We start from the raw sequence: 13,709 nt of genomic DNA on the forward strand, positions 1-13,709 counted from the left end.
CCTTTGAAAATAAACTATTAGCAATTGTTTGACGCAGGGCAAACGTAAGGATGGATACAACGGTCCAATTATACTTTTTATAAAGTTATATTGTCATATTTACTATTGTTCAAAATGTATAAATTGAATTAATAAAAATTAGCAGCAGTAGCAGAAGTAGTAATGATGATAGTAGTAATAGTAATAGTTCTCAGACACTAGCGTTTAGAAACGGCGTTCTCAGACAGTAATAGACATTTTCAATATAAGCAGATTAGGCAGTGCATCAGAGCCTCAAAACTCTTGAAAATTTGTGGTTGTTTCCAACAAATCGTGTTAAAGTTGAATATTAGAGAACATAAAATTTAGATTAATATTCGAAAGTTCCTACATGAAGCGAGATACGCATCGTGGATTTTTTAATGTAAATTAAATTATTTTTTCTGCTGTCCTGTGACTCTTTTTTAATACTTTGCAAACTTTCAAATATAAAACAAAATTTTAAACACAAAATTTAAAGAATAATTCTACATAGAGATTAAGTGTATTAACAAACGTATATTGTTGATTAGTGTTTTAAATCATTCATCGCTCCGCATTATTGTGTTTTTAGTGCATAATAAATTTTCAAATGATTGTTCCAGTTATCTTATCAAGTAATATCAATTGCAAATCACGTACAAGTAAAAATGTTTGAGCGGCTACTTTGCAGTTTCAGCAGACTGATTGTTTACGATCGCTAATAAGTCTCTTTTACGCGTAGAATAGTTATGAAACATTTGCGCATTTTTTGGTTTGAAAGGGAATTCTGTACGTTACAAAACAATCAAAATAAAAAAACGTGTATTATGTAATAAATCACAATTACGTTGTTGTAAAATGTGTGAAATAAAAATAAGAATAGGTGGTATTGCATTTACAGCAGCAGTATTGTTGTTTTTAGTAAATTTGTTCTTACGATGTTATTTTACTTGATATTTTTGTAAGCATCAACTTAATTTAATTTTTGTTGATAACATTACATAAATAATTATTTTAATAAGTTGACTCTTCTTAAATCTTTTAAATTGTTAACAATATACTTTGTAATTTAATTAAAAATTTTATTTTCAGACTATCCAGTTAATAATGGGAAAACTACAATTGATATCATATATCAATTACGAAATGATAAAAATATGTATGAGACTGGAATTTTTAAAGAGAAAAATATGATAGTAAGTTGCTCAAATGGACCTGTTTCTTATAAGATAATTCATGATCAACAGTACACAGGTTTTTTTTGGGGGTATTCCAATATTAGTTCATATGATCTTCAATGTCTTATTTTTCATGGAACTATTTTGAACTTGAAAAATAATTTCAATCCAAATTTATACAGGTAAAACATCAACATTATACCTAGTAAATGATGTTGCTGTGATAAAATCTATTATGTTTATAGGAGGAAATTATAATTTAACCCATTCTATTTATTTTAGATCTATTATGTTCGATCACATGGAGATACCACTGCATTATACGTATGGTTCTACGGAATACTGGGAAGCAAGACGAAGTATGCGTTATAACTCCATACTTTACAACATTGCTTACAATTTTACATCAAAGTATATTAATTTAATGGAGCACATGGATTTAATTTGTGATTTAAAAAATAATCAGGAAAAAACTTTATCTCAGGTATAAAAAGTATTCTGAATAAGTTAGGATATTATTGCAATTTTTTTTAATTAAAATGAAATCATAAACATACATTATGTTATAGCTTGTAAAATATTTATATAATAATCTGTAGACTGAGAAAAGTAGTGTTAAAAAAAAAGTTACAACTATAGTAAAAGGATATAGGAAAAGGATACGAAAAGTACGCGTAGGGCTACTACCAGGTGCGAGAAAGTGCGAGGATGGTCGAAAACAATTAATTAGCAGTTTTTGCGGCTTTAAATAATAGAGGGAATTACCTTATAATAGCGTAATATCAGGAAAAGCGAGAGCTTTTCATCGGCTAGCTCACCAAGCTCAAGCGACCGTTCTAGCGTTTGGTAGAAGTAGTCCCGATACAGTCGTCAAGTGCCTCGTATGCGATATAGTCCAAGCCAACCGGCTGCGTACTGACTGGTAACCGTGAGTAAAAGGAATCGCAATCAAATGGTTGAGTAAAGCTCGTAAGTTCTCTTTTTTGACGACTCCTCATCGTAGAGGTAGTAAAACCCTCAGTGGTGGCCTCGCAGATGTGCTTCATCTCATGACAGAAAATTTCGATTTGACTTGAATTATTCTTTTGTAATACCACGTAGTTAAGACACTGAGATCCCGTTGGATATTGCGTTGTGCTCTTAGTTTGCTTTATAGTTTACTTACTTGAATTGAATTGCGTTTAAAAACGTGTTATATAATTTGATATTGAAGTGTAAGTGCTGGATGGTGTAAATTATTATTTAATTGATAATGAAACGAATTATTCAGTTCAAAGATATGAAAATGAGATATTTTTGTAAATTAGAAATAATTGTACTACGATCACAGTTCCATTATTAGATTTATTGGAATTTTCCTACTAATGATTAACGTTTGAATGATTTTTCGCAATAGCTGGTCATTCCTGAACAAGCGAAATTGAAAATGCAAGGATAGCTGTGTTTTTTTTTCTATTTTTGTTTCATTATGCACTTATTAATCCTACGTAGGTTGAGTTTCCTTTTTATTGTTTTATTTTGAGATATTTGCGAGCTTATATCATAGCATATTAAAATTCATATTTGAAAAAACAATTACCAAGTGATGAATTGTCATAGTGAGATCTTTTATTTTTCTTTTATTAGGAACATTTGGTTTCCGAAGTCTTGTCTCCTTTCACAAAAGTGATTAATTTTCTAATTATTAGTAGAGACACTCCTAAAAGTTTTGTTTGTAATTAAATTCTAAGATCGCGTATTCAAGTTTATTTGAGAACACGTACATACGAGATCGAGTTAATTGACCTGTACCTCTCCTTGTCGAATAAATACCACACATTTTGGTACCCCTATATATCGTACCTGGTGAGGTATACGTACACATATATATATATATATATATATATATATATATATATATATATCTCCCTATATTATATAGTTGTATTGATGAAAGTAAGTCTCAGCCCCCCCTGCTCCCCCTCAGCTCTCCCTCGATTTACGTAGTTATTTTCTTGCTGTAACGTCATTTTTAATCGAATTATATTTGAGTAAGCTACCCCCCCACACTCCCCCCTCTCCCCCTCAGCTCCCCCTCCACCCCCCCCAATAAAATACTTATTTATCTAATGTTTTACCATCATGAATGTTAAAAAATATACGCAATTTAGTACCAAAATCATACCTCATTTTTGGGGTTTTTTAAGTCACTGATCATAGGTCTTCCTCTGTCTATGCGCTTCTCCTTACTCACTGTATGTCTCTGAAGTACCATTATTTGTTTAACTTGATTGAACTTTTACATTTTAAATGTCTTTCTGGTCCATGTCTACTTTACCAAAATATAAAATTCTTGATTACTTGAGGACTTTATTAAGTAAAAGACAGAATTCAGGAGGGGGTATGATTTAATAGACAAGCACTATTAAGCTTTTAAAACAATAATTAGTTCTGTTAGCTTAATGTTGTGACATTTTATGTGCCATTTGAACCCATCTGTTCTTTTAAAACTCTTTCCACATTTTTCACATATTTGTTTTTCATGGTTTTCATGAATTAATATGCGTCTGTTTTAATGTGACGATCTTCAAAGTTACATATTTTTAAATTACTGAAAAAATTCTAGCTAACCAACATTTTTAATTTCTGATTTATTCTCGGATGCAATTTGAATAAAAATTCTTTTTGGATTCTTACATCTCAATAAATCAACGTATAATTGTCCGTAAGAGAATAAAGGTTTTTTAATATACAATCCTAAAAATTTAAAACTCTGTTTTTCTGATTTTTTCATAAACATAGAACATGCTAATACGAAGGAAAACTGTTTTCTATAACAGACAAAAGGTAATGATAATAAAGTGCCAGTATTTAATGTTATTCTAGGAATATAAACTTTGCTTTTTTTTCTCCTATAATAATTTCTGCTTCTATATTATACTTGAATAATTTTGTTATTTTTGATTTTGTGCCTCTACAGAGACCGTCTGATATACTTAAAGTTCTTATTAACACTACTATAGCATTTATTTTCATTTGAATTCGTGTAATAGAAGACCCTCTCTAATATTATTTTAAAATACTATTGGAAAATTAATATTCATGTTAATTTAATTATGTTAAGTTAATCATATGTTTCATCAACTCCTTTGTGAGTCACGTATTCTGCTGTTGTGAACTAATTTTCAGCCTGCATTGATAAACACACAAATAATGTCGTTATTCTGTCTACTCAATCTGTTAGTGGGGGGTTGGCGCGCGGAGCGCGCAGGGGGGCGACAGCCCCACTAGTATTATATATATCATCCTCATATTCCAGCCCCCGTCGCTTTGGAATATTTTTTGAGCCCCTACGCAAAATGAGGTAAAAATCCTTAAATTTCTCCCTTGTTATAACTCAAAAACAATATCCTATTTCTTTAAACCCCCCTCTGCACTCCTCAGGCTACCTACTATGATTTAACAAATTTTATATTTATATTTAGTTGTATTTATTTAGTTTTACACATATTTAATTTAATGCCTAATAAGTCACAATAGATGTGATTATTACAAGTATACATAGTAAAAATAGTAATAAAAAAATTTTAGTTCGTAAATCAATGATAGTACTATGTATCCATCCTACTGAATACTATTAACAGGGCACAGCACATTTAAGTAAAGCACACCCAAGCTATTATCAAGTTTAATGAAAAGATATTTTCCAATAAACTATCTTACTTGCTGTACAGATCTTTGTATAACCAACAGTGACTTTACCTGATGAAATGGCCAGGTGTTGGCTTTCTTTTGAAAAGTTATCTAAATAATGAAACTATAAGGTTTATTTTTTATAGCGATGGCAAGAGTTTCCTTTGTGTGGACGTAGTCATTCTGTATTTAACTTAGCAGCACATATTAAAAATAAATAAAAAATAGTTTTTCAAGAAATGTATATGTTTAAAGCTATATAGAAATATAGAAAACTCCGAAACAGCATTGACGGCTTGGTTTGAATTAACTATAATAGATGGTTTTGCAGAAAAATCAAATACGTGAATATTCCAGAATATTACTGTTTCAATTCGACAGTAAAAACTTGGGTTAGAAGAAAAAAAGTTAGACGTAATTAAACAATACGGTGACTAAATATAGTGTTACCTAAGGACTCTGAGCGTTTTATTTTGAAATTAATTTTAAATCGGGCGAGTGGAGCTGAATCTTTCAAAATTTTGAAAACAGTTGATAACATACCTTACAGTACGCTTAGACATACTGCTATTGCTTTAGGTTTAGTCGAACACGACTCTCAAAAATATAAAATATTTGAAGAAGCTTGTAAAGTTATGCTGTCAAATCAACTGAGAAAATTTTTTGCATTGTTTTCAATATCGAAAGACGTTTCTAATAAGACTATTTTGGAATCATTCCAAAAAATTTTTATTGAAGATTTAAAAGACTATAAGTGAAATAATGCTTTATTACATTCGAACAAAATCTTCAAATTTAAAGAAAAGTCGTGTAAGGTTATGGATTACCAGAACCAAACAGTAATATCTCAAAATATTTAGGACCATAAAACTGTCATTGATTTAAAAAATAAATTTTAACGATTTATTTGTTCAACTAAATAGTGATTAAAAAAAAATTTTTAACGAAATTATTAATAGTGATACAAAACTATATTTTATTGATTGTCCAGGAGTTCCTGGAAAAACATTTTTATACAAAACATAAATTTTTCGTTTTTTTATTAAAAAATAAAAAGGTTATACCTATGGCTTGGACACGAACTGCTTCAATTTCATCACCTAAAGAAATGACAAGTCATAGAACATTTTGATTACCATTAGATTAAAAAAATGTTAAAACTTTTTAAAACTGATAAAAAAAAATTACTATAAGTGAATGTAATTATTGGGGACGAAGCTTCAATGATCCCTAAAAAAGCTTTAGGAATAGTGGATGAAACTTTAAAAAATTTGTGACAATAAAATTCCATTTGGTGGAAAATTATTTTCCTACTTTGGGTGTTGTTAAGGGTGTTGTGTGCCCTTAATAGGAAAAATAGGGTATGCACTAGGTGCGCATCCAACCAGGGCAAGCACAAGGAGTCTAGCTGCTGCTTGCCTAGGAGACATGCACCACCAGGTACGAAAACTACTATTATTTTAGGAAGCAATTTTAGACAAATACTTCCAGTGATAAAGCATAAGTGTAAAAGTTCTATAATTAGTAAAACTATAAAGTACTCATTTCTATGGGAACACTTCAAAATTATGAAATTGAAAAAAAATATGCGGTGTACAGATTTAAAATTTTCACGTATGATTAATTTTCATACTTATCACAGCATATATTATGCAAAATATAAAGGTAGTGATCACACTGAAAACAATATAAACATAAATTTTTACTTAGAGACTCTAAATAATATACATGAAGGATTATTGTCACATGTTTTGAGTTTAAAAGTAGATGCTATTGCTGTGTTGATAAAAAACTTGAGTATATTCCATGGATTGGGCAATGCCACTAGATGACATATAACAAAATTATTTAATTATAATTTAGAAGCAGAAATAATAACCGGTCAAAAATCTGGTAATAAAGTTTCCATTCCAAGAATCACGTTAAATATTAGCAATAATTCATCTTTACGTTCATTTTACACAGGAAACAGTTCCCAATAGCTCTAGCTTTTTCCATGACAATCAATACATCGCAAGGTCAAAGTTTTAATCGGATTTTACTACAAAAGACCTTTGTTTTCTTATGGTCAACTATACGTATTGGTGTCAAGATGTAAAAATTCTGAAAATATACTTATACTAAAGGATTCGAAGAACCAAACAAACATTGAGAACATTGTATGGCAAGAAATTTTCAATCGTAAAGAATTTTATTATTTGTTTGTCAAAGGTTATTCCTTAGAATTTTTTATTTTTCTCTAAGAAATTTAATTTTTGAAATATATTAAATGAATCGTAAAAATTAGACTTTTAACAAATGAAAAGAAACAAAATTTATTTATATACTTAGACACCATATTTTCAAATTTTTACATTAAAAAAAATAGAAATACTATCATTACAAAATTTTTCATGCATATTATAACTTTGACCTTTATCATGAAAATCTGGAATTAAGGTAGAAAATTAATTTTACAAAATTTAAGAACAGCACAGCCTGTAATTTCGTACTAGAAATTTTATGGTTACAACAATCGTCTTATATTCTCAAACGCCAATTTTATAATCCTAAGAATTTTATAATTTTATTTTCTGTGCTAAATACCATAGCACTGCTTGTAATAATAATATTAAATGTTAATTAATAAATGTTTGAATTCACACTGTTATACAGATATGTAAATTTTTCTTTAACAAAGAAGCCTTTATAATAAAATTTCCATTTCTGAATACTTTAATTCCAAGTATAAGTTGTATTTTTCATACAATAAAATATAATTATACAAAACTATATATTGTATGTATATTTCAGGTATAATGGAATATAAGAAACATCATTAAGAAAAGTAAAAAAGATTGAGTAATACTTAATTATTTATCTAACAAGTCCGTCATTTTGTAGCTGTTAAATTTTCAAGTTTTAAATAATTCTTGGGGCATTGGCGTGCAGAAGGCGAAGTCCGACTGGTATATATGTATGTATGTATGTATGTTTGTATGTACGTTTGTATGTATGTATGTATGTATTGCACACGGACTTTATACGTAGTAACAGAAGATTGAGATGTATAATTTATGTGTATATCGATTTTTTTCTCTTTAAATCCAGATGATAATGTGTTGAAAAAAGAATGGCAGTGATCGGGAATTGAACCTCTGTTCTTTGGCTTTTTGGCATCAGAATTAGGCTCCGCATCCACTAGACCATGGTAAATTATGTCTCAACTAGTATCGATGAAGTATATAAGGGAACGTGTACTGTTTATGATACACACAATAAGATTGAAAAATTAAAAGATTTCCTGTAGACCACGATATTAACAATGGATAATTAGACGACTCAAAATTTAGTGTCTGCACGTATCACTTTTTAACCTTTACAAATCAAAAAATATGTTTCTCGGAACGATTACACTAGTATAACCTTAAATTTGTAACTCAAGAGGCGTGTATACCTACAGACATAGTACAAAATTACTTTCGAACATAGAATTTTTTACTATATTAAACAGCAATGTAGTAGAATGAAAAATGTTAAACAGTCATTTTTATTATGCCGTATAATAATTTTCGTAGGGCTGCTACGTAATAATAATAATAAAAATATTATAATAATTATTTAAAATGTAAAAATATGCGTCACCAGGTAGGTATGTCTTAGCTTTCTTGAAAAATATAGTAGTTTTCAGTATAGTTATAATACTTTTTTTAACACAACTTTTCTCAACGCAAGAACATAAATTCGTTATCAGTTTTGTTGCTCATAGCTAAGACTAAAAAAGTTCAGATCACGTTGTATGCATGCATACTTTAAGTTAAGGGACATACATCTCACAATTACAATTATGTAGGTTTGAAAAACAGTTTAATCTCTGTTTTTTAGCGTACAGAAGCTGTCAACTTAATAGCCTTATTTTTTCTTACCGATAGGTGAGCATTATTTGAAAAAAGTCGTAAATTTTTCAAATAGCAATTAATTTTTTGTTAGGTAATATGTATGAGGCACTACAATAAACAATATGTAGGCTGGCAAGTACAAGATTGTAAGCTTTTATCGAATCTTGCAATGATTTCGAAATAACTTTCTACCAACTACGCTGATTACATCCCTAACAATACGCTCACATCTGTCACATGCGTTCACACACTTATTTCTAGTCCATGTTCAATACTTAGAACTTAGGTTTTTTTAACAGATATTATTCAAACACCAAACATATATTTAAAATAGCAGAAAAAATGTCCAAAAAAAGTTGTAAGACAGAGTCTGTCGAGTCGACAGCACGACAGGTGACGAGTAAGTCAACCAAACTTACGAATTTTCGCGTACCTGCGCCTGATGAGGCTGACGCATATTGTCAGCGAAACGTTGCGCATCAATAAATCAACGCAGGAAAATTTAAATACACTTTACTTGTATTTATTTATTTTCTTACATTTCGCCCCCAACGGATCACTGATCACTTTGAATTTCCAAATTCACCGGAGGGCACTGATATATACTAACATACTATTATTATTAGTATTACTTGTATGATTTTTATTTTTTACTATTATTTTTGCTATTGCAACTACCACTGCTTTTACTAAAACTATTGTTATTGTAGTTATTGTTATAATTATTGTAATTACTCATATGATTATTTTTCTTACTTTTATAATACTAATTATTATTATTATTATTATTATTATTATTATTATTATTATTATTATTACTATCATTATTATTAAACGCGAGTAATTGAATTTATCGTCATTTCCCATCCAATACGATACTGCTAAGGCAACTCGATTTTTTCAGTGAAAACAACCGTTTGTAGAAAATTGTCATACGTAGCAATGGAAAAAAGTGCCACCTTGACAAGGAATTGATCCTGGAACTCTTTTGTTACCGGGAAAATGCGTTATCAATTTCACCATCGAGGTCTTTTCGATCAAACTACACTCGACTCGAACTTCATCGACGTCAAACTACAAACGGTAGTTTTAACTGAAAAAGTCGAGTTGCCTTGGTAATATCGTATTGGATGGGAAATGTCGATAAATTCAATTACTCGCATTCAATACTTACCCATCGATAAATTAGAGTAAATTCTAATTCTAATATTCTTACATACCATATCATTATTATTATTTTAAAAAACACGCTTTCTCACCCGATGATCGCTTTCCTCTATTATCTCTATTTTTAACAAAAAATGCTGTTAAATTTTTTTAAATTCATTTTTTAGTACTTTGAATAGTTTCTGGAATTAAAAACCACACGAAAAATTGTCTCAATTAATAAGGAAACCTAAAAGTAATTGCTTCGTCGAAAGTATTATCGATCTGAGACTTACCGTCGATAAAAGTCATTGTGGTTGCAGTAGCCTTAAATGTCAGGTATTTTATTGTATTCTATTTTCAATGTTTTTGAAGGATGTTGCACTATTTATTTTATTATGAAATAAGTTTTAACAAAACCCTAGTTATCTGGACCTACGTATCTGGCATCAATGTAACTACTTATTTTGTTAAATATTTTTGTTTCTTCATGTTTTAATTTTCAAATTTTAAGGTATGCTCTGTCACTTTCTCTATCGATGTAGTCATATATATATTTTATGCTGTGGATTGATTCACATCTAATGGTAGTACAAGATTTAAATTTTATTAATAAAAATTAATTGTAAGGTACAACCAATTAGCTTATCTACTAAAATTTTATATTTTGTCCCAGTTTTGTGATTACGTTTATCAGACATGTTATTTGTTCTTTCATACTGTTAGTAACCGTTTGTTTGAAATGTAGTTTGAAATGTAGTACGCTTGTAAAAGGTTTTGGGCAATTTTTTGTACACTTGTGATGAGAATAAGCCATACGAGGACTGTGTTCTATATGGGAACCGTAAATCATGTGTTTAATGACTAATTTTGTAAGTTCCACATTACCCAAAGAAATTTTAGCAGAAATAAGTGTATCAATTTTTTCGGGTGTCATATTTTTTTAACAGGTTGTAGAGTTATGGACATAAGTGCATGAGGTCGATCACGTTCCTGAAACTCAATTGCATAAACGCATGCCAAAACGTTACTAAAAATATAATTTTTAATATCAACTAATTTTAAATGAAATGATCTAACTGTAATATTAGGAATAGCATTTGGTATCGTGTTAATTGGAAACGAATAAAACTCACTTTACTTTTTTTCCGTATATGATAATACGTTACTATTATAAATGATTCTAGTCCACCACATTTTCTCATTATAGCTATTGTATCCTGATAGTACTTCTGCACATATCTTAGACTTTCGAAGTATGTAGATAGTAGTATGAAAAGGTTTTCTATTTTGTCCCTTTGTTTGAAAATTTTTAGAAAAATAAGATGCTCTACAAGTTATTGCATCTAATTACCCTTAATATAATTCGTTTATAAATCTTTTCCAATTATATCTAAAATGATTAAAACGGACGTATTCAATTACGATATAAGAGTGCATAAAAAATATTTAAGTTAATCTTTCCCAAATTCATTATCAACTAACATTTTCGTTATCTAATCCGTAAAAATGTATGTAATTATAATGTAAAATTATTGTAAGTTTCCATTTTTTGTTAAGTAAATTTTAATGTAATCAGTACTTAAGTTAAAATTTTTTTTAGAGAAAAAATAATAGACATACAATCCAATCGATAAAACAAGATAGTTAACTTAAAAATATTTTCGTAGAATAGTTATCTGGTTATTCACTAGGGTATACACATAAATCCAAATTTTCTGGAAGTCTCTAATTTGAAACTATTAAAGCAATTCATCCTTCTGTTAATTGAACATTGTATGTATGTTTTTGAGACCATTTTAATTATCTTATAAATTGATAGTTTTGTCCACGTGTGCAATTCGATGTAAACGTTAGTATTTTTTAGCTATTTAATTTTCATTTATAATCTTTGTCAAATTTTCGATATGCTCTTTCATAAAATATGGAGTTTTTTAAAAATCAATCTTCAATCAATAGAAAAATATATATGTATATATATATGTATACATCCATACATAATAGTAAAGCTTCGCCCTCCTGCGCACTTCGTGCGCCAACCCCCGGCGTAAAAAGTTGAGAGTTTGTTCTCGTAAATCTGGAATTACTTGAAATTTATTTGTATTACTTTTATTGCATTCTTTCGTAATATTGAAAAACGGCAAATGTAAAAATTGAATTTATTTCAGTATTCCTTACCAAGTACAAAAATGAATATTTGAAATTTTTATGTAGATATTACATTTTTGTTAACACATTCAATAAAATATTATAAAATCTGATCATGGTATCATTTTTTTCAGAAAACACTTTCATCAAAATTATAAAATAAATTAAATAATTATACATCACCATTGTAGAATTCATGAATATTTAATGAAATTTTAACATTGTTATTTTACTTACTTTTATATTATATGTCTGTCATAAGGGAAAGTTCGTGTTAGTACGTTGAAGAAATACAATTTAGAATTAAAAGAACTTCCACTGCATGATGATAATTTTAAAATAGTTATCAGGTACTACCATAATGTGTTGAGTTTTGTGTCTTTGATAAGTAGAGAAATAGATCAAAAAGAAAAAGGTATGTATAATAATAAAATTGAGGAACAAATCTTTCATGTTGCACGAAACATATTTAATTCTGATTTTAATAGAAACCAAAAAATAATTACCTCTACGATGACGACGGCGACGACGACGACGACGACGACGATGATGACGACGATGACGACGATGACGACGATGACGATGATGACGATGATGATGATGACGATGATGACCATGATGACGATGATGACGACGATGACGATGATGATGACGATGATGACGATGACGATGATGACGATGATGATGATGATGACGATGATGACCATGATGACGATGATGACGATGATGATGACGATGATGATGATGATGATAGTTTTTAACTCTGGACTTCTAGAAAATTTCGATTTTTGTGTATACCCGAAAGAATTACCTGATAATTATTCAAAAGAAACATTTTTAAATAAACTCTCTAATCTCATTTTATCGATCCCATGGTGTTTCCATTATTTCTTACCTTAGAAAATATAGAATGGAATACTGGTTATTTCAAAAATTATTTCAATAGGATCGAAAAACTAACTATGTTTAAAAATTATTTCTACAGACTGTCTTACAGACCAAACAAAATAGATTTTTATTCATTCTTGTGTGGGGAATGGCCAGTGATGTGAGTTGTCAGGTCAGCGGTCAATTGACGCGTCATTTGACAGTCATGACTCTGACATGACCAAGAGGTGAAAATCTCTGACTAACGGTCAGCTGACTCTGACAAGTCAAAAAAATCTCTGACGGTCAAACCTACATCTATATAGAGAATAAGGGAAATTTGTTTCAATAATAGATAATTTAAAGTTAATTTTGAATCCCGCGCCAGCTTTTGTGGCGCTGCTGGTGTTGAAATTGGACTTGTTCGATATAGATCGAGGATACCTTCGAGGTTGTTTGGCGCGCGATGCGCGGTCAGGCGATATATATCTATATATCTACAGTATCAAAAACGATATCCCTTGCAATTCTTCACCTACAGTCTTTGAGCTCTTTTTGAATGTTGTGAAATGCGAGAGACGCAGCCATCAAAGGTTTTTTTTTAAAGTGAAGTGCTATTTGACAAGAAAAAATATTACGCAAAATATTGAAGGGCTGTTAGGTGAGCTTTTACAAAGTATGGTAGATAAAGTCTTTGATAGTAGGTACAACATAACCTTCCCTACTCATATTTTGGTTTTGTATTTATTAGCGCTCTCAAGATGACTGGGATGAGTAGTTTTGTTCAAAAACAATTTACACAATTGCCTTCAGATCCTGG

At 29.7% G+C, this 13,709-nt stretch overlaps 1 protein-coding gene across 1 annotated transcript in view; it reads left to right on the forward strand.

Annotated features, from left to right (window-relative positions):
• Positions 1–13,709, forward strand: part of O-fut2 (O-fucosyltransferase 2) — a 206,205-nt gene that overhangs the window by 127,307 nt on the left and 65,189 nt on the right. Inside the window, exons 4-5 of the mRNA XM_089592288.1 lie at positions 1,093–1,360; positions 1,461–1,662. Coding sequence (XP_089448414.1) covers positions 1,093–1,360; positions 1,461–1,662 — 470 coding nt within the window. The remainder of the gene's footprint in view (positions 1–1,092; positions 1,361–1,460; positions 1,663–13,709) is intronic.

This window comes from Copidosoma floridanum, unplaced genomic scaffold (genome assembly GCF_036245765.1).
Source record: "Copidosoma floridanum isolate Cflo_tuat_1 unplaced genomic scaffold, Cflo_Japanese_pri ptg000015l, whole genome shotgun sequence".
Lineage (NCBI taxonomy): Eukaryota > Metazoa > Arthropoda > Insecta > Hymenoptera > Encyrtidae > Copidosoma > Copidosoma floridanum.